The sequence below is a fragment of the Gambusia affinis genome, linkage group LG08, assembly GCF_019740435.1.
Source record: "Gambusia affinis linkage group LG08, SWU_Gaff_1.0, whole genome shotgun sequence".
Classification (NCBI taxonomy): Eukaryota; Metazoa; Chordata; class Actinopteri; order Cyprinodontiformes; family Poeciliidae; genus Gambusia; species Gambusia affinis.
In genome coordinates, this window is record NC_057875.1 from 15050082 (window position 1) to 15071737 (window position 21656).

Genomic DNA, 21656 nt, shown 5'->3' on the forward strand with positions numbered 1-21656 from the left:
ACCCAAATAGTTCTTTTGGTGAGAGTTCATAAACGTTTCATATGACCTGACTAGCAGATGTGACTTTATTGTAATTTTTCCATGACACTTCTATCCACCATTTTCACACTGCCTTGAATTACTTTACAGCTAGCCTATAAAAAATCTTGTTTGCACTGACTGGGGATTTTGCATGGACCTTTGAACAGAGAAGTCATATACAACCAAATATAGCTCATGCATGTAAATATTCTTATTTTAATTTCAAAAATGTTTTGAGAGAATAAAAAAACATAGAACTGCTCAAGCTGAGCAGGCACAAAGTCTTTGATGAAACGATTGCTTTAAGTTGTTCTTTTTTTTTCATCTTTAATATCCAAGTTACTTTGCTTGAACTGTTTGGATCTTTTAACCACAACTTTTCAAAGACATAATAAGGAATATTTCTTTTCTTGGTGTAAATAAAATGCTTTAAAGAAATCACTGTTGTTTTGGATATATATGTGTCAGATAAGAAGGGACATGGTTCAGTGAAGAATTGTTACTTGAGACAAAATATTAAAAACAGAAAAAAGGAAGCTTAGTTAAAACAAACAGTCAGAGAGAATTTATGGAACAGTTTCATTTTCCATTATTTCAGAGATGAAATAATGAAAAACAAAAACAACATTTATTGTGAAAATGCCTGATAAAACTCTGGTTCTGATTTAACAACATGAAATACAAATACTTCATTTTCTGGACTTTTACTTTTTGATCAGGTTGGTATATCAACAACAACAACAACAAAAGAAATCTAGAGGAGAATTATCCAAAGAAGGATTGTGTTAGCTTTGTTGCCTAGGTAACCTCAAACTAATATCTTGATAAATTTTGATTTTTAAACTTGAAAAAAACTTGAAATGGAAAAGTGGATAAATATTGCCAAGTTAAAATATGGGTTCTACGAAGAAGGCTGGAATGAATAAATGATCAAAAGGTGCATCAGAGGTGCTTTGGTTTAAGGGTGTGTACCCTCAACTCAGTTATCACAGTTTTCTTTTAGTTTCCAAGAATGAACTCAATATTTTTCACTAAATTCATGACATGAAATCAGACTTGTAAAGCGCTTTTCAGGACCCTCAAAGACACTTTACAATGAAAGCTGTTATTTCCATTTACTCACACATTCACACGCTGATGATGGCAAGCTACTGGATTAGGATACATCACATTAACAGTGGAAGATATTCTAAAATTATCACCTTTTTAACAGGAATTTAGACTATGCTCATTTAATAATTCTGAAAACTATTCATTTTAGTGAGCATGGAGAAAAACAAGGTGTAGCATTTCTTATTATTTGGGCTTTTTTTAGAACATGCACATTTTTATTTTTGTTATTTTTATTACTGCAAATAGTTTTTTGTGAGAAATTTTACCTCTTATAACCCTATTTGCTTTTGTTTCTGCTGATCATTTATTGACAGTCAACCAAATTTCATTTCATTTTTTGAATGAAAATCCTTTTATTTTATTTTATTTTATTTTATTTTATTTTAATTCTAGCAACTTAATAGGTATTTTTGCACAGTCATAATTTTGAGTGAAAATTTGTATTGAAGTTGACCTACGGTAAGCTAATTACGAAAAAAAAAAACGTCACCATTAACGACAACAATTTACGTCATACACCGGAAATAGTTGAGAAGACACCCGGACATTTCTTTTGTACACCGTCGGAATCTAGTTTTGTATAATTTTCTAGAATTCCTAAAACAGCAAACTCCCAATTTGCTGTTTTAGCTTTTCATACTGGTTATTAAGTGGTCTATTATTAAGCTGTAACTCAGAGATATTGCTTAACTTACCTGGGATATTTTAAGGAAACGGGAGGGCTATCTGTAGTCGTCTCTGGGCTAGGCTACTATTAGCCTAGCATTTAACTCTTGCTAGCTAATAACTTCTGTTTATGTTGCTTGTCAGAGCAGCTGGGATAAAATATCAACTGTTCAGACTCAAATTATTATTTAGAGCGATTTAAATACACGTCCAAGAAATATGGCGGTTGTCAACGAAAGCGCTCTGAAGAAAATGCTGAAGGTAGGCTTTGCTCTCAACGGCTATGGTTTACGTTAGCTAGATATGACCGTGACTTAATGTAAATAGGCTAATATTCCGCAGAATTACGGTCCAGGAAACAACGTCCTTGTTACAATGTAAGGTTTTGCTTTTTCCGGTACAGTGGTCTGATCTAGTTTGTCGAGATACCTCACGCTAATGCGAGTTGTACTTTTAAAAGTATATTTAGCCGCACGTTATACGTCAACTGCAATTTTCATGTTGTGACATGATCATATTCTTTATTTGTTATTGTCCCACCTTACAGAATGAACTTTGGTACCTTTAATAATGAAAAAAAAAATGTCAAGCTACTAACATATTAGTAGCTAAGTAATGATTGAGGAAAATCTGCAATGTTGAACTAATCCACCATAGTTCGCTCAATGTTTCATATCTTTGATAAAGGTGTTAATAACTTTAATGCAGTGTATTGTTTTACCATCACAAAATGTACAAATAATCTCCCATTTTGATCATTGCATAAATGTTTCAGCTTTGTCATGAGTGTCATCTAGTTTTATGTGGAGGTAAAACAAAAATAATTAATCACAATTTTAAATTGGTATGTATAAATCTTAAGCTACAGTTTTGCTGTAGTTTTCACAATGAATTGTATCTTATATGCTATTGAACAAAAGTAAAGATAAGCAGATATTGTCTTTTATCAGCCATCAGCAAAGCAACATCATAATTCTTAGGCTCAATTTTGTCAATGGTCAAAAATTTTAACTGAACTAAGCTAAACTCGTATTCCTCACGTTCATTTCACTGCCTTTCTTTTTGTTGTTCAGCAATATAAATACAGAGATCTTACTGTTCGGGAGATTACCAACGTCATCTCCCAATACAAGGACCTGAAGCCGGTTATGGATGCTTATGGTAAACTAACTTATACCTACTTCTTTATTTTTGTCAGCTTGGTCTATTTTTACTCTGTATGCTTATATGAGGATTTGCACCTTCTTGTGTTCTAGTGTTTAATGACGGTACATCGAGAGACCTAATGAGCTTGACTGGGACTGTCCCTGTGAGTTATAGAGGTAAAATAATTTTTCTCTATTGATAATAATGATAATAAAAAAAAACTGCAAAAGAATATGTAGCATAATTGTACATTAAGTTTACATAACAGTCCACCTACAATTAATAAACAGCACAAAGTCACTGGGTATAGGGGAAAGAACAATATCCACAAACTAACCCCATTAATTTAATGGTACACTTTGTTTTAATTTTCTCTAGGCAACGTCTACAACATCCCAGTGTGTTTGTGGCTGCTGGACACATATCCATATAACCCCCCTATATGTTTTGTAAAACCAACCAGTACCATGATGATTAAGACGGGCAAGCACATTGATGCCAATGGCAAAATTTACCTCCCTTATCTGCATGAGTGGAAACATGTAAGTATGGTGTTAACAGTCAATATAATAAAACAATTAGAATAATAATTTTTTGATATCTGTAGTTCTGGTTCTGTTTGTATCTGACCAGAAGAGATGTGTGTGAAAGCTTTGAGAATATTTAGGGCTGAATGCTCAAACCGCATAACATATTAGTAGCTAGTATATATTAGTGATGTGACTCGAAAGTAAAATCTACTTCATTTTTGTGCCAAATCTGAATGGAGTGTCAGTCGATTTTGTTTTAAAAAGAAATGAGAAATTATTAAAAATATTTTCAATATTTTCTGTCAATAGTCTCCTCTGGGAGTTGGGCTGAATTCAAAGTCAAAATAATAAATTGTATATTTTACAAATATTACAAAACGTAAAACATGTTTACAAAACAATATGGTAGGCCCTGGACGGGCCGATATCACTGCAAATTACAAGCACCTCTTCAGCCACAGTTTGAAATCAGAAATTTCAAACTTGGCAGCCAGGCCCTGAAGTGCAAAAAGCCCAGTTGTGAACCACTTTATTGTAGTATTTTTATTTTTTTATTTTTTTTACCACCACAGCCAGATTAGAAAGAAAACTAGAAGAAAATTCTGACTTTTTTTTTCCTTTTTCATAAAACAAATCTCTGTCTGCTTTACAGCCTCAGTCAGACCTTTATGGCCTGATTCAGGTGATGATTGTCGTGTTTGGAGAGGAGCCACCTGTGTTTTCCCGTCCCACCACACAACCCCCCTTCCCAAGCTTTCAAGCAGCTGGACCCCCGAACTGTAAGTGAACTAACGTTTCATCTTAGTAACTATCAGTTTAACTAAAAGTTAAAATATTTTTGACATATCAATTATGTCAATGACGGTACAATTAAATAATTACTTTTTGGGATCACATAGTAAATATTCCTTATGGTAACAAAGATGACATAATATGCCCTATTTAGAGGATACAGGCTATTAAATACATTGCTTATTTAATTAAGTCTGTTTTAAGAAAGTTATAAGAATATTGTTCAAATACTATTCAAAGTCCAAAACGTTGCACAAAGTCTTATAATTTACAGCTGATAATAGGTTATATGTAGCAGTGGCTCTAATTAAGTTGGCTTTGCATCAAAATTTCTTTGGTCTTTCTCTTTCCTACCGTCATAATTCACACTCACAATTATTACCTTGAGCACCAGGGGGCGCTCACATACCATGGTAACTCATCAGGACTCAAGCTAAATCTTCCCTGGAGTTACAGGGTTTTAACTGTTTAATCCTCAAAAATATATGTTTTAATTACTCTGAAATACCTTTTGTCTTCCTCAGCTTCCTATATGCCTGGAATGCCTGCAGTCTCACCCTATGGGCCAAATCCCAATCCAGGGTAAAAGATTTCTACATTGTCAAAGCCTGCATAATGTGTTTTCTAACAAGCAAGTGTTATGCCACTTTGTGTTGTTTTTATTCATTGGATTGTCAGACAGGTGTTTTTATTATTGGTTACTTTTGTGCCTTTATATATAAATATCCACAACAAAGGCCTGCACTTCAGGAAATGTAAGGTGTGAAGTCAATAGAAATGAGAATTTGCTCTTTTTTTGTTTGTTTATTATTTGCCTCATACTGTTATGACATAGTCACAGTTTTAACAATTAGGTAAAAACCTGAAAAAATGTAGGATTTTTAAAAATGAAAGGTACGTACTGCGGCTTTAAGACTCATCATATATTTGCATAGGATTTCTATCAAGTATCTCTAAATACTGGCTTGAATTTTAACTTGTAACCAATGCATGCTAAATACTAGCAGATACTATATAGATAAATACTCACATGAAGACTTAATAAAACCAGGGTTCAAGTTTTCACAGGGACAGTGGAGGTAAACTTGGTCCAAAATCTCCCTGGTTACTCAGTTCTGAAGGAGCAGGACTCTGGTCCAAGTGACCCAGTGATCTAGTTTAACTTGGTCAAGGGTTCTTATGGTTATCAAGTTCTGGATCAAGAGAGTTCAGTCCAAGTGTACCTAGGGCTAATGGATTAATTATTGATCCTTTTCTGTTGACTTTATACTTGGTAACCGAGATCAAAGTTATTCTGAATCTCTGGTTCTGGAATAAGGGAGTTTGGAGCATTGTTAACTGATTAGTCATTATGTTAATCAGAAATTACCTTATAGGATAAAAATCCTAGAAGGACACAGTAGAGCATTATCCTGGCAAAATAGTTAAGAATATAACATGTGAGCTAAAATTAAAATAAAGCAAGGCAGAGTTTGCGTCTAGTGTTTTTATATTTAAAGTTTTGTTTTTAAGTGGAAATATATAAAGAACTGTCATTTTAATAATGCAACTCTTTTCAGAGGTTACCCAGCTTACCAGTACCCTGCTGGGAACTCTTATCCAGCCACAGCTGGACCTGGACTCTATCCAACTCAGACTCCAGTCTCCACAGTGGGTATGTTTTAGATGTAGCCTTTTTATGCTTCAGTTAGATGTCTTCTTATACGTGCATCTATGATAGCTTGAGCAGAGTTTTTCTGAAGTTTGTGCTAATATTGGGAAACGTATGCAGATTCACAAACCGTAATCATTTACACCTCATCTGGTTCTTCTTAATTTACTTTTAAAACACAGCATCTCAAGTCGTGGAATGTCTTAATTTAATCCATAAAGTTCTTTAAATCTCTGTGTTCCTCATCCAACCCTAAATGAGGACCCTTGACCTTTTTACTTACACTCTCTCACCCTCCTGGTGACTTTAGTGGTATGCTTAGTTGCTTCTGAAAGGCCACAGCTGTAACTGGAGTGGAGTGTATTAAAGGCCAAAGTGCTCCCTGCCCCCCACAAACCGTCTCAACACACACTGAGAATATCTTAAACAAAGACTGTTGTACAGTGGTGAATGCTGCTCCGTCAGCAGCATGCAGGAAGAACTTTAGGCGGCTCCTTTAGTGATGGAAGAAGCTGGTTTTGCCTGCCATAAAAGTCAGCTGACATTAATGGTACTGACTTCAGACATAAGTATCTCTTAGCTTTAGAGAAATCCATTATGTTTACAATGTATAGCCGACATTGTTTACTTCTAAACTAGTCTGTCTAAGTATTGTTAATATAAAAATAGATAAGATACAAAATATATAAATATTATACTAATAATAGTGTTAAATATAAATTTTTTTAGTCTTATTAAGACACTACAATAACTACCAATTTCAAAGGGGAGAGGTCCATGCTTAACATTCTGGTATGGTGCAGTTATGTTTTACCACACTGTATCACAGAGTATTTTCAATCTGTGTTTCCTAAGGGCCAACCAGGGATGGCACCATTGGCGAAGACACCATTCGCGCATCTCTGATTTCAGCCGTAAGTGACAAACTTCGCTGGAGGATGAAGGAAGAGATGGACAGAGCTCAGGCAGAGCTGGATGCCCTGAAGCGAACGGAGGAAGATCTGAAGAAAGGGCATCAGAAGCTGGAGGAGATGATCTCCAGACTTGACCAGGAAGTGGTAAGATCCTTTATCTGTTGTAGTATTTCTATTTTATTCCTCCTTTAATGTTTTATTGTCCTCCAATTTTGTTGCTTCCAACAGACTGATGTTGACAGGAACATTGAGCTGCTGAAGAAAAAGGATGAGGAATTAACCGAAGCCCTGGAGAAAATGGAGAACCAATCAGAGAACAATGATATAGATGATGTCATTGTGCCCACAGCTCCTCTGTACAAGCAGATTCTGAATCTGTATGCAGAAGAAAATGCAATTGAAGATACCATCTTCTACCTGGGAGAGGCCCTGCGCAGAGGTGTCATAGATCTGGAGGTTTTCCTCAAGGTAGCTCAGTGAAGAACATCCCTGCTATCTGCTGACTTGAGTTCTCTGTAGTGGTTTCCACGTTCACTCTTGTTTTCTTCTGTTGCAGCATGTGCGCCTTCTGTCCAGGAAACAGTTCCAGCTTCGAGCTCTAATGCAGAAAGCTCGTAAGACCGCTGGACTAAGTGACCTGTACTGACCCACAATGACCGCTCAGAAACATGCGTATATTCACACTCCTACTCTTCTTTCTGCTGTTTATTTCCTTTCTACAGTCTTCTTGTATACCAACCAGCTGCCTCTTTTTAACAAAAAAAGCATTTATGAAGAATTCTGTAATGTCTCAATGTGGCCTCTTTTATATTTGGCGCCATGTTAGGTCACAAACACAATCCAGATGATCAGCAATTACTTTGATTTCATAAAAAAAAACTGGTACCTTTGTGAATTTCATTGTGTGGTTGATTTAGGAAGCTGTTTGACACACATGAGCGATTGGTGTACTACAAGTTCAAGCCTGTGTGTACAGTGCATGCAGCTTCTACGACAGTAATGTTGATGCTGCAGTTGACACTGGTGATTTGTATACAGCATCCTGCACTCCATCCATTAATAAATTTTGTCATTTTGGTGAACTAGATATTTTGTCTGGTTAGCATCGATAATATTAGGGAACGATTGCTTGAACAAGTTTTGGAGTTCTGTTCCTTTCCCCACACAAATATTTATGTTTCTAAGCCAGAAACATCCACAGAGGGTCCCCTAAATGACATGGGCCAGGCCTCAAGTTGTGGGTCGTGTTTTGTAATCTTGGAATCATAGGGATAATTTTTACACAGTGAAGTTCATAACCTACATGGACTTTCTGTCACATATGGGTGAGTTACTGAGGTTCAGTTTTAGCTCCACACCATCTTATCCTCTACATTTTCTCCTTCTGTTAGTCCAAAGGTTTTAGATTATGTCTCAAACCCAGGCTTACACATCAGTTTGAGTGCATTGAAAAGTCGTTTAAGTTAAGTAGTTGTTTCACTTTGTACAGCCTTGGCATTTGTAATATTAAGGTATTTTCTCTTTATGTTTACTTTTTGGTTGGTATCCACTTATGCTCAGACCTGCTGAGAGCATTAGGTTTTCACTAAAAGGTTGTGAATAACATTGAGGGCTAAAGGGTACAAAAAGAACTATCAAACTAATCAATATATTATGTTATGTAAAGTTTTGTCTTTTAAATTAGCCTTTTACTAAATGCACTTTGAATTGTATCATAGAATCTTATTTTTCTTGTTTTCAATTCAACCATAGACCACCTGTTCTTTTATATCTGTAGATTTATGTAAAGCATTAAAAATTAAAGTTGATTTAATGAATTGTCTGAATTTGTTATGCAGTAATATTTATGAAACCAACAAATAATCTTTTGGAAGTCGGTTCTTATTCATAAATAAAAGAAGGGACATGAGAAGTACTGGGAAGCGGTAGTTATGGAAGACAAGCATAAGACATAGGTCTTCCTTTAAACATCCACAAAACATTTTTACACAAATAGGAAGGTCCAGGACTTTGAGTTTGTGCTAGTTGGGTCTGGTTTGGCACCACTGATTTTTGTGACTTTAAATGACATGAACAGAGAAAGTGGACCTAATCCCATTTGTCAGCATCCTTTAACATTTACTAAATACACCACATAGTAATTCTCTACCAGCTGGAAATAAATAAAAGACAGACATCCGTTACTATTCTGGCAGGTTTACTTGATGTTACAGCAAATAAAAATATCCAGCTGCCATGACAGAAACAGTTTCTCTTCAAGTGATACAGTATATCTGAACGCAGCAGCATTTAATATATGTTCTGCATTACAGCCTTAGATAATAATATAATCTTTATTTGGAGTTAAATATAAAACCTCTGGGCATTTCTGTGGGCAAACAGTCTCAGAACTGTAGCTCTTTTTTTAACCTAATTTTAAGGTAAATATGCTGGCTGACTAGTCTCCACTGGCTCTCTGGGTAAATTAGCTCTGGCCCACCAGTAATCTCACCTACATATCAGTGCACTTGTGGTTAGGTTTGCTTCAGTGGACTGCAGTTTTTGAAATAATAAAGGTACTTTGGTATCACAGGAGTTTGGCCCAGTGATTATATGTGGCAGTGTTGTCATGACTAAGTTGGTAATGGTCACTCCTTATAGAGAATGGAATGTCTCTGTTACGCTTACAAAACAGAGATTACCAAGTGGAAAAAAATGACTAGTTACAACCACAGAATTAACAAATACAGTGCACAGAGAACGCAGCAAAAAACAGCAACCGACAGTACACAAATTACATCCAACTAAAATGCAACGGTCTGAAGTTCTTTTAGTAGAGAGTAGTAAACAGATATCCACTCTACTCAAAACAGATTGACCTTAAATTCAGGGGGTAAACCTTTCTTGGCCACAGATGGACGAGGACAGGTGGGGGGGTTGGAAAAGCAAAATGATATCAGTGTGCGCACATATAAGTGTTACACCTATCTTAGCTATAGACACTTTGACTTTTATTATATTCAGAAGTCTTGTTGCTCTGGGAAAGATTTGGGAAGTAAGGTAGGAGGGGATCAACCACAGAGTATTTGCTGGGATTTTTCGGGAGTGTTTAAGGTTTTAAAGGAGAGCTCTTCACAGAGTGAGCTCTTTCTGCACGCCCCAAAGGGTCTCGGCGCTCTTCACCAGCTGTGTCTCCTCCTCAGGTTTCAGCGTCATGTGAATGACATCGGTCAGGCCACTGTTGCCCAGAACACACGGGATGCTCAGGAAAACCTCATCCTTCACACCATGCATTCCCTATCCAAGGGGAAGTAAAAGGAATCAGCTGTTAGGAGAACAATTCCATTTTTACTGACAATTGAAATGCACTTCTTGGTTTCGTTCATACCTGGACAAGTGTGGACACAGGGTGAACTTTGTGCAGGTTCTTCATAATGCTCTCCACTAAATCAGCCACAGACATGCCAATAGCCCAGGAGGTGTAGCCCTTCAGCTTGATGACCTCATAAGCCCTGCAATGTTCAGATACGAAGATCATTATGGCAACAACTTCAAACATCCTGAACTGATCAAGATTCAGACACTTCCACCTTTTTCCTCATGGAAAATAAATCCCTGCATCATCACAGAAACCCAGTTTTGAAAATTCAGGATTACTACCACATGCTGGCTGGTCTTTCCCAGTTGGTACCTCTTGTTGAGAAACATTGGGAAAATGTACCCTTCTTTGTTCCAAGACTCGAGTCTTTCAACACATCTGATACCTTGACATTTATGATAAGGTAACCTATTGTGTTCTACATGGCTACTCCAAGATAAGTCACATTTGGTGTTTGACAAAATAATGGCACAATGTCAGATGGAGCAATAGAGTAAACTTCTGCATCATGGACCAGCCAGAAAAGTGGCAATGCAAAGTCATGAAACACAATGTAGATTGTTGGGCCTTCATAGTTTGGTTAAATTGATTTAACTACTTTTAATTTAAAGGTTTAAGCTGGCACCAATCTTTACCATTACGTTATTTAAAAGCTCTAAAAACAATCTCAATCCAATGAATAACAGTCTGTGAGTAGGACTACATCACACTTACCCATCAACCACCTTCTTATGCACGTCCTTCCAGTTCTCGCTGTCACCATCTGCACCCATCTTTGGGTTGAGATTTTGCAGAGAAACTCCAGCAATATTCACACCACTCCACACAGCCACTGTAGAAGCAACATTTAGACTGTTACATTCTGGCAGATATGTCCTAAAACACAGTAAAATATATATAAAGACAAAAGGCTCAATGCTCCTTAAACTCTCACACAGTCTAAAACTACAATTACAAGCTTGAACGCAATTTATTGCGGCCTGTTCAGAAAGGATACAATTTTTTGTACAAATGAAAACACGTTCACGTCCCTCCACTCCCATTGCTGATATCCCAATTAAATCCAGTGCCGTTGCTTTCACAAGTCACCTAATTAGTAATCAGGTCTACCGGTGGGTAATTTAAGATTGGTCTAACGACAGCTGTTCTTCAAAGGCCTCGTGATTTTCATGGACAGAGTTGATGGGGAAAATGGATGAAGCTAAATACAGAGGAATTCCGGAAGAAAGGTCCAGTCAAAGTACAGACCTAAATGCAATTGAGTAATAAGACTAGAAAAATTCAATATGAAGAGTTTTCTTGAAAAAGGCCTGGCAAAATCTCAGTCTTAACCTGAAAATCTGGTAGAGATACTCCAAAATACTTGAAGCTGTAATGCACAGTTTTCAAATTTGCATTTCTTCTAAACTGTGAAAACAATCTCTCCCTTTCCTACCACTTTACAATTATGTGCAATGGTTTATTTTCTACAACATAAGATCCCGTCACACTGATTGTTGATCCCATAAGATTGTTAACATGTAAAATAGTTCAATAGGTGTTGTTGTTAGTGTGTATGTCAATGTCTGAACTCAAGATAGATATATACATATATATATAAAAAAAGAAAACTACAGAGGAAACTTAGAAGGTGATTTATTTTTAGAAAGACTTGCATACCACTGGAGTCTCCATGCTCTCCGATGATCCAGCCATGGCAGCTTGCAGGGTGGAGGTGGAACTTCTCTCCCATGAGGTGGCGGAAACGGGCGCTGTCCAGGTTAGTGCCAGAGCCAATGACGCGGTGACGTGGGAAACCACTCAGCTTCCATGCCACGTAGGTCAGGATGTCGACTGCAAAAGTACAAAATACATGATGAGCACATAAGCCAGTGTTTTTCCAGCGAGGATACACCTAATCTCACGATCATCTGACCAACCTGGGTTTGACACCACCAGCAGGATGCAATTGGGGCTGTATTTCACAATGTTGGGGATGATGAACTTAAAAATGTTAACGTTACGCTGCACCAGATTAAGGCGGCTCTCGCCCTCCTGCTGGCGGGCCCCTGCAGTCACCACCACCACCTTGGAGTTGGCGGTCACACTGTAGTCTGACAAAACGACAGAAAGAGCATTATGTGGTTTGCTGTTTAGAGCTCTCCTGGCAGACTTAATATTAATATCTCTCACCTTTGTCGGCCACAATCTTGTGCGTCTTGAGGAAGAGGGCTCCGTGCTGGAGGTCCATGGCTTCACCCTTCAACTTGTCCTCCATTACGTCAACCAGGGCCAGCTCATCACACAGATCCTGAGTTTACACATGCGGGTCAAGCTTTTTGTTCTGTCACAGCTACAAAGAGCTTGCTCAAATTGACCAATTTGTGATCGTCAGTATCATCGTTTGTGTGTTGTTCAAAAACTTCCGACATTTGTTCCCACATCTAGCTACGTTACAGTCCCAATCCTCACTGTAATCCAATTTTAGCTTTCTTCTTGTCACTCTACCAGCTTCAAAGACCATGCAATCAATAGTTCTCCTGTTGACTGTTTCCTCTGCCTAAGCTGTGGATGACTGCAGCTTTACGTACTTAAAATGCATATGTATTTAGGATTATTAAAACAAAGGGGACTAAATAAAAATGCACACCACACATTTCAGATTTTCAAATGACATTGAATAGACAATGGATGACTAATGACAGGCTTTTTCTGTCATCCACTTAATTCTTCTCCTGATTGGGTGCCCTGTTGCAGAAAAATACAGATGAAATGAAATACCTCTGCAGCTGCAATGTCACAAAATGTTGTACCACACTGGTTCTAATTTTCAGCCTGCACCAATTTATGACAGTAGTATTTTCTTTACAGTGCAAGCTGCTACTTTCTTGGTGTGTTTCTAACTCTCAGTGTTTGCAAAACTCTTAGAAAACTTCATCTGGAGCTGCTCATACACACCTTGAGCAGTACGCTGACGGCGGATGCCATGCCCACCATGCCGACTCCGACCACTGTCACCTTGTTCCTGCAGCCAACAGGCTCCTCCTTCATCACATGGCTGATGAGCTTTTCCTGAGTGGACATCTGTGGAAATAAATTACATAGGGAAGGAAGTTGGCAGAAGGAAAGCAACTGAAGCACTAGTATTAAGAGTCTGAGGCTTTTACCAGTGGAGTTACACCACAGACTACGTGACTTATTTCACATCCCCTCTCCAGCAGGCTGAGTGAAACCAGGATTTCATTATTAGGTCATCACTGCTAAAAGTGTGCCATTTCTGTAAGCACAAACCCTCTCGTGTCTCATCCCCATACCATGATACAGATGGGGCTCTTCAGAGCCTCTGTTCTCCTCAGTGATAGCCAATGCCCAGGGAATTCACCGCAGCAGGGACCTTCCCCTCCCCACATCACACACGGCTTCTTGCTTCCTGATTGGCCAGGCAAAGCTGAGTGTTCCCACTAGCAGATGTTTACGTCACCGTCATGACGAGGCTGGTTTTCTGCTGTAGTGTGAAGGCAAGCACGTAGTGGGGTCTCCTGGCAGGCTCACCTCATGCTAAGGGTTTTTAGTTCTAGGTGTTGCGACTCTTCACATTATTGAAGGCTGCAATAAGCATCATGGATGTATTTTAACTATTATTCTATCATTGTTTCAATCTAATGAGAGGTCTTGCCCCTCACAAGGAGACTCTTTGGGGTTACAGGATCACTCTGCATGTGCTATACAGGGTGTAGGTCAGAATGGCGCCAATTTCCCCTGCAGGGGGCAGCATTTAAATGAAAATTAGTTAGAATGTAAAAAATTAGGAGATAATGACAAAAAAAAAAAAAAAAAAAAAAAAAGAAAAAAAGATCGTGTATACATGTTTTATATATGTTTCTTTAAGTCCTTCTAAGTACCAAACATCCTTTAGAGGGATGTTTAGCATCACAGCTACAAACATGTCTCTCTCCTCATGCTGCTTTATGGTTAGACATGTTGAGCTCTTCAGGTTTTCATACAAATCGAAGCAACTGTGACGTTCTGTCTTCACTTTAATGGAGAAAATTCATATCCAGGAGCAATTTTAGTCCAGGTTTTTTTTTTTTTTTTTTTTTTTTTAGAAGAATCACTCTAGTATGACCAAGAATCATGTCAGGATGCTGGTCACCTCTATGTGGACATAGAGGGCGTACCCACTGCGTAAACCACAACAAATAGCTGCAGCCATTAAGACATGGCAAAACCACTATATCGCCTTATAGCGGTTTAAGGCGAAGCACCGGGAAAAAGTGGAGCTACGGCATCAGCAAAGTGACGCCCAAACCTTCTGATCATCAGGTTGTTTTAAAAATGCAACAAATGATACCTAAAGAGGCAGTGAATAATAAATAATATGGTTCTCTGCATCGTTGGTAAATTTTAAATCACAGATGCCTTACCTTTACGGTTTAAGTTAATAAGGTGAGAACACGAGGTGGAATGTCACGGCTCCTTCTCTCTTTCCGCACAAGTGCAGCTGCTCTTAAAGGAAGGCTGTGAGTATTTAAAGGCAGCCACCGTTTGGGGGCGGTGGCATGCGCGCTGATGATGATGATGATGATGATTAAGAGGACGTCTGGTTGGATGATGATGCTGCGGCCGTCTGGCGTGTGAAGAGTCACGTTTGCTGCAGGATGAGCCACAGATCGGGGCAACTATGGAAAGATGGTCGTTTTAAAAAAAAAGAAAAGAAGAAAAAAACATTTGTAATTTTATCATAATTTGATTCATGAAAGGGGTAAAATTGAAAAGAAAAATGCAAAATACACCGTTCTCACGTAGCCTATGTATGTGGTGGAAACACTGAGCTGGTGAACACGACGTGAATTTCCTGCCACGAGTTTATGACTCATTCTGCTCAGCCGCCTGGGTATGGGTAAAATACCTTAATAATAAATGGGTGTAGTTTAGCTATACAGAAAAAAATACTGTTATAATGTCTTTAAATTGCATGTGAGGTAACATTTATTCAGACCTGATATGAAACCAATTTACGCATGTTTTGATTGCCTTTTTGGTAATAACAGCATTTTTGCGCCATCTTGTGTCTACTCAAAATTAATGCAAGACAATGATGCAGTTTTTGTAGCCAAGAGCCTTATTCAGCCTCTTCAGTGTACATACAACTTTACATGTCAAAAGAAAGTCAGCCAGAGTAATACCATATATAATGTTGTAATATTATATATATATATATATATATATATATATATATATATATATATATATATATATATATATATATATATATATATATGTAGAGAGAGAGAGATGTAAGAGGTTAGTGATTTCACATATTTCAGCTCGACACTGCTCCAAAAAACCAACAAAAAAAATGAAAAATATGTTGGCTGAACAAAATAGGCTGCTCCAAATTTCACTTATTTTTAAAGTTGGGATGATAATACATGCAGCTACAATTTCTAACAGTAAATTATAAAACATCCATATTTTTGATTCAATGATTTTCCTCCTTCAAAAAAACAAATGAACAGAATCCAAAGGCTGACTGGGGTACCTTACATGTCATGAACTCTGGGCCGTTGGTCTTGGGTTTTGCATTACTTCCTGATTTGTCAGTCTTTTCACAGTCAGTTCAGGTTTAAAATTCCTTGCAGTTCTTTACTAGAATACATAAATATGTGCTTTCTTTTGTTTGTTCTTTGTTAGCTCTTGGTTCACATTCTATAACATTCAAGTCTGTGTATTGTTTGCTTGTGTCAGCGTCTTTGTTCCAGATCTATCTCATAGCTTCCCTCAGTGTCTCAGCTGCCTGCACTCCCAAGCTGTCTCCAATCTGTCTGGCATTCCAGTAATCAAGCCTCCCAGTCTAAGTACTACTTGGTTTTCCCATTCTGCTTGTTTTCCCCTTTAATGCCACAAGCTTGTGTCCTTGTGGTTCTGTCATACTGTATTAGTTGGGATTTGCCACTAGAATTTAGTTTTTGTAAATTCTTTTGTTATTATTATTTTTTTTAAGTAAGCTGTTATTTTTTCACCTGTTTGTCTCCTCCCTGCTGTGTTTTACTGTTTTATGGTACAATATATTTTTGTGCTGTAGTTAGGGTTGTGTAATATTGTTCCCTTTTATGTGTGTAAGGAATAATTTTATGTATGTTAGTTATAAATTATCTTGATAGTGCTCAAATTTTCTGAATATTTAATTTATTAATTGATTAGTCATGTCAGATAGGCTTGTACTGTATTGATTTGTATTATACTGAAGAATATGGTATCCCCGTGTGTATTTGGTGTAATTTTGATGTACGTAACAAAAAACATTCTTGCTACATTATAATTTAGTACACTGTTCTGTTGACTTGAGTTATCGTTCATTTTTTCTAATAGGATTCCCAAAAGTTTGATTTTTAAGAATGCATCCTTTTTAACGAAATGTTTTTTTAGTATTTTGATTCTGATTTGAATGTGACTTGAGATTATTTTTCATTCACTTCTAAAGATAACATAACACAACACAATAGTGTTGTCGGGAGAAGAATTGTTTTTGAAAATGTTTTTTTAATATTTTGAAAAAAATCTGTCTTTATATATAAAGTAAACAAACTGGACAAGCCAAAGAGCTGCAGATAAAGGCCACTTCAAATGATTACATGAAAGTCTGGCTATACGAGAGCAAAGCTGAAAAAAATAAATAAAATTGGTGCTCATTATTTGAAATTTAATGTGAAAAATTGATGGAACCTGGTTCCGTCAATTAATCTATTAAATGATGGAACCAATTAATAGATTCCTTCCATCTTCACATAGAAGAAATACTTGTCTTCACATATGTAAAGATATACGTGAAGACAAATATGTCTTCACATGTGAAGATATATTTCTGAAAGATAATAAGCAATGCTTAGTCCAAATGAAAAATCAATGACTCGTGCACTCATGATGTTAAGTTCTTTATCTATTTCACTTTCAAACCAATTCCTTACAGGTTTTGCCACATTCGCTATTCCCATTACAAAAAAGCTGCTTTCCAGAAGTCCTTGTTTTTAATTATCATGAGATAATTAAAACTGTCTTAGTACAAGTTCTCCAGCAGGGGGTGCTGTTATACAGGAAACTGCATGGCTTCCAGTAACCATGAAACAAGAGGTCTCCAATAATGTGGATGACGGCATCCTTTTTTACAATTCAAGATAAAATTACAAAAGTAGATTTTGTAATTGGCAGAATCATGTGGCAAACACATGGACTATATTTTATCTTTTTAAAATGTGTTTATGGTTTCAATAAAATGGCTAATTACCCCCTTCAAGATGTATTTTACAGATTAGGTAGTTCTTCAGTACTTTAAGTTCTGAGGAGAAATGTTCTGATTCTGCAGTTGAAAGAATATCTCCAGGGCATGCTCTTAGATTAAACCTCATCGGGTTCCTTTCGGCAAGACCCAAAAGTCTCCTCTGGAATAAAGAAAGACTTAGGTGCTGTGGTGTCAGTATAAGGTGCAGCAGAAGATGGATGAAGTTTCATTAGACCTGTTTGGGATCCAACTCTGTGTCCTGCTGTTTAATGTTCTCATTTAGCCCTCTGAGATTCACCCAAACAGCTTCTCGCTGTCCACTGTTGTCTGCCTTGTCTTTGTCTCCAGTTTGCTTCCAGTGTAGTCTCTGGAGTGTGTGCCAACACAATCACTGCGAGCAGCCCAGTGGAATAAAGAAACATCAGTTTGCCATGTTAGCTAACCTTCTTACACCACAGGGGTCAGTTTCCAACATGTTGTTATTGCGCAGGGCATTGGGACCAGGGGGTTTCCTGCTTTGAGTGATACCTGTTTCAAGCTGCCATGGTAATAGAGAGCAATCTAATCACCTTGTTGCAGCCACCTCTTCCTCCCGCAGCCCGTGTTTAGAAATAGAACTGTGGCAGAGGAACAAGGCCTCATCAATCACCAAGGGATTCTCCTGGGATGAAAATCATGCTTGCAACTCTGACAGAACACCATCCAGCTCGCTGAACTGTCCTCATTTTCCTGCTCAAACAGAAACAACCTGAACATGAGTAACTTAACTGGCATCGTGCCAGATTTCTGTCGTGTCTGATGCTCTAATCTGTGTTTTTATTTTAGCGCTTAACAAACATTTGCCTTCTTTTCCAAGTGATTTATTTATTTTTTTTAATTACTTGAAGCTCATCTTTTTCCCCTTTTCTCCTCTCTTTTCTTGGAACGTCGTTCCATGGACACCTTCTGTTGAAGGCTGATAACATCCCTGATGGAGTTCCTTTATTAGCCACCCACAAGCAGATTAACCAGAGCAATAATACACCAATCAACAGCAATTACACACTGATAAGCACAGGGAGATCTCTACAGGATCCTGTATTTGTATGATAATTGGAAGTATTTTAGTACAGCAAAAAATGATGTGTGTTTCTCTATGCGTTTACATGTCACACAAGTACATTCAATTAGGACTACTTAGGTTTGTGCCAAAGTCTTAATCTTCTCAAAATACAGACTATCATGCTCTGTAGTGAGATGAGTTGAGATATTCAGAAGGAAAACTTTGAGTTGAGTGTAAACATGATTGCAACGGCCGTGAGCCAGATTAACAAAATCTGGTATAAAACCAATTTCCCGTCATTACAGCACATAAAAAAATTGCATGAAGTGTTGGCATTTGCTACATTGTTGCACATCAAATCTAAAACAGCCAAATGGCATTCCTACTGAGCAGCTACATGATAATGAAAACGAGGGGAATCATAGTTTTTCCGCCTGCAGGCATTCGCACACCAGCCAAGTGTGATTTCAAGAACAGCTGTATGAATTTACCCTCTCCCCTCCCATATTGCTTTAGCGTCCACAAATCCTTGCGTACATGGATGAATACACAAATGAACATAGATAATGCAAAAACCAAAACACCGGACCAACAGCTTCTTCTGAGATACATGCTGGAGCAGCAAGAGGGTTCACGAGCTGATTGGGTTACTTTTATTTTTGTCATTTTCCTAGTGAACTAGTACAACTTTATTTTGATTACAGTAAATCATTTAGCTCTTTAAAGAGTGTTGCTGAGTGGAGGACAAAATATATTAGATTTTTCAGAATCAGAACCTTTAAATACATCCTAAAAAGTGAGAACGGTATTAATAGCCATAATGACCAGATGTGAATTTCTGACCACCTATCCCTGCCTGGAGATACAGTACCTCATCCCATGTCGTCCAAACATTAATCCTGCAGGAGAAAATAAAACCCAAATTCAGCATTTCAATTGGCGACAAAATTAAATACCTTTTCTTTCCCAGCTCTAATTACTTTAGAGGATTTATGTCCCTGACATGGTTATTTGTTTAAGGGCAGTGCATGCTCATGTATATTGCATTGCTGTATGTAGCCTCGCCATTTTTTTTCCATGTCAGTAGAGTAGCAACCAGAGGCTTCTGTCTCCCAGCCCAGTGACCTTAACGCCAGTGATTGATATGGGAGGAGTGTTGTGCCCGTGAACGCATCGTCTGCACATTGCACATGTGCGGGTCGGTGTGCCGACCTGTGCCCATGGATGTGTGTGTATGAAAGAGTAAGGTTAATTGAAGTTGTTAGAGTGAAAATTATTCCCTCAGGGGACGTAGCAGGTGGAGACAGTGTGTGGGGTGCAGCAATGGGTGTAGGAAAAGAGAGAGTGAGATCAGGGAAGACCGAGGATACAAAGCGTACAGCGAAGGGTGGAAGGTTGATCTACGGGATTGTTTCTGCCGCCCTGTGCTTAGAGGCAGTGATACAGGAGGGCAAAAAGATGAAATGGTTCATGTAAAGGTCACATGTGTCTTTCTGACCCTCTATGTGAACCCCTAAGATCTTCCATCTTTTGTCTTTAATCTCCTTTTCTCTTTTTTTCCTCTTAAATATGAGCAAGCTGGGGTTTTCTTTAAAAGTTTACACAGCAAAACTAAACTAAATCCACACATTCCCTCCTCTTACTGTCTACCTCACCACCTTCCTATCTCTCGTTCTGTCTGTCCCGTAGCCTGCTGTGGTCTCTCTTCTCTGCTCCCGTGCTGGCCTTCATTTCACAGATGACAGGTTGGCTGACTGTAATCCAACAGATGCCGGGGCGGGGAGGCCTGACCAACTGTTTTAACTCCAATCAGCTTTTATTGCTCTCCAGAGGAACCTCATACAACCCCCTGCCAGCCTGACATTTCAGAGAGCAGCGGAGGCTACAGAAGGAGAAAAGAACCTAGAGTGTATACATACATATATGTAACTCTATGAATGTGTGTGTGTGTGTGGTTTAAGGTAGAGGGGTGATGGAGAAAAAGGGTGACAGTCAATTCTTGCTGTGCCTGGTGTGGAGCCGAGCCGCTGGCTTCAATCAACTGAGACACATGTTATTTTGTGTGTGTGTGTGTCTGTGTGAGGCAGAGAGAGTCCGTTGTCAGCAGGGATGGAGATGTCGCTGGTAATTCATCTGCCAGTGCTGCCCGCTCCCAACAACTTGAGCCACCCTGCTCGGTCCACGTCTGTCGCCTCCCTCCTCTTCTCCATCCATCTCACTCGCTGCTCCCCACCTCCATCCACGACCCTCAACCTCACGCCATCCCTCCCACTGAGGCAGAGACAAAGAGCACCAAGAGTGACCATACACAAGCGCAATTTTTGAAGCTGCTGCCATTACTGTAAACTTTCTCCAAATGGTCTCCAGTCTTTTATGTTTAGGCCTTTTAATATTGGAGTTTTTCCCTAATGGTTAAACTGTTTTTATAAAGTTAATTTATTTCAGTCAATCAAATCAAAAAGTGAAACACATTTATATTCACATGGAGAGGTATTTGCAATAATTTTGATAGCTACGGATTTCAACTATATGTCAACTTAAAATCATTTGTTTTGTAATGAGCCAAGCAATGATGGGGAAGACTGCTGACTTGACAGATGTTCTGCTGACTATCTTTGAAACTGTTCAAAAGAAGTGTAAACCACAAAGGTAATTGCCAAACACGCTGTCAGTTCACAGGATGCTGTACACATGCATAGTAATTGAAAGTTGAGTGGAAGAAAACAGGGCAGACGAGAACAATGTTATTTTATGGTATTTTAGCAAAGCTCATTAAAGACTCTGGGAGAGGTTAGTGTTTCAAGGACCTCCACACAGAGACATTCTCTGGGAAAAGCCAACAACTGTTACATTTCTTGTGATTAGCTACTCTTTAACCTTTTTGCAAAAATGCAAATTCTCTTAAAAAATCCACTACTTCAGTATTAGCATATAGATATCTCCTGCCTCTAGAAACAGTGAGAAAAAAAAAACACCCAGCAATTTTGAGGGAATAAGTAAATGCTCTGCTGGTGTCTACAAAATTATCTATTTCCAAATTATTGAGTCAGAATTTATTTATTTGGTTATTTATTTATTTTACCTCGTGATCCCAGGCCAGGCCCAGCCCCTCACCTGGCAACCTAAATTGAGCTCCACCCACTTCATTACAGGAGACGCAAAATT

The 21656-nt window shown here is 38.2% G+C and overlaps 2 protein-coding genes across 3 annotated transcripts; one reads left to right on the forward strand and one right to left on the reverse strand.

The window, feature by feature from the left end:
• The first annotated feature begins 1639 nt into the window (after nt 1-1639).
• Nucleotides 1640-8651, forward strand: tsg101a (tumor susceptibility 101a). Its single transcript, XM_044125066.1, has 10 exons — nt 1640-2061; nt 2874-2961; nt 3057-3122; nt 3325-3488; nt 4129-4255; nt 4793-4850; nt 5828-5922; nt 6775-6977; nt 7062-7301; nt 7390-8651. The coding sequence occupies exons 1-10, from the start codon at nt 2020-2022 to the stop codon at nt 7477-7479; spliced, it is 1173 nt and encodes a 390-aa protein (XP_043981001.1). The 5' UTR covers nt 1640-2019; the 3' UTR covers nt 7480-8651.
• Nucleotides 8652-9013: 362 nt separating this feature from the next.
• Nucleotides 9014-16000, reverse strand: ldha (lactate dehydrogenase A4). 2 transcript variants are annotated; one of them, XM_044125067.1, is made up of 9 exons: nt 15718-16000; nt 14595-14849; nt 13129-13254; nt 12364-12481; nt 12111-12284; nt 11851-12024; nt 10906-11023; nt 10201-10324; nt 9014-10109 (listed from the first exon to the last, which is right to left on the reverse strand). In XM_044125067.1, the coding sequence occupies exons 3-9, from the start codon at nt 13252-13254 to the stop codon at nt 9945-9947; spliced, it is 999 nt and encodes a 332-aa protein (XP_043981002.1). In that variant the 5' UTR covers nt 14595-14849; nt 15718-16000; the 3' UTR covers nt 9014-9944. The 2 variants fall into 2 exon arrangements, with proteins under 2 accessions (XP_043981002.1, XP_043981004.1); XM_044125069.1 differs by lacking the exon at nt 15718-16000 and adding an exon at nt 14962-15079.
• Between the last annotated feature and the right edge of the window lie 5656 nt (nt 16001-21656).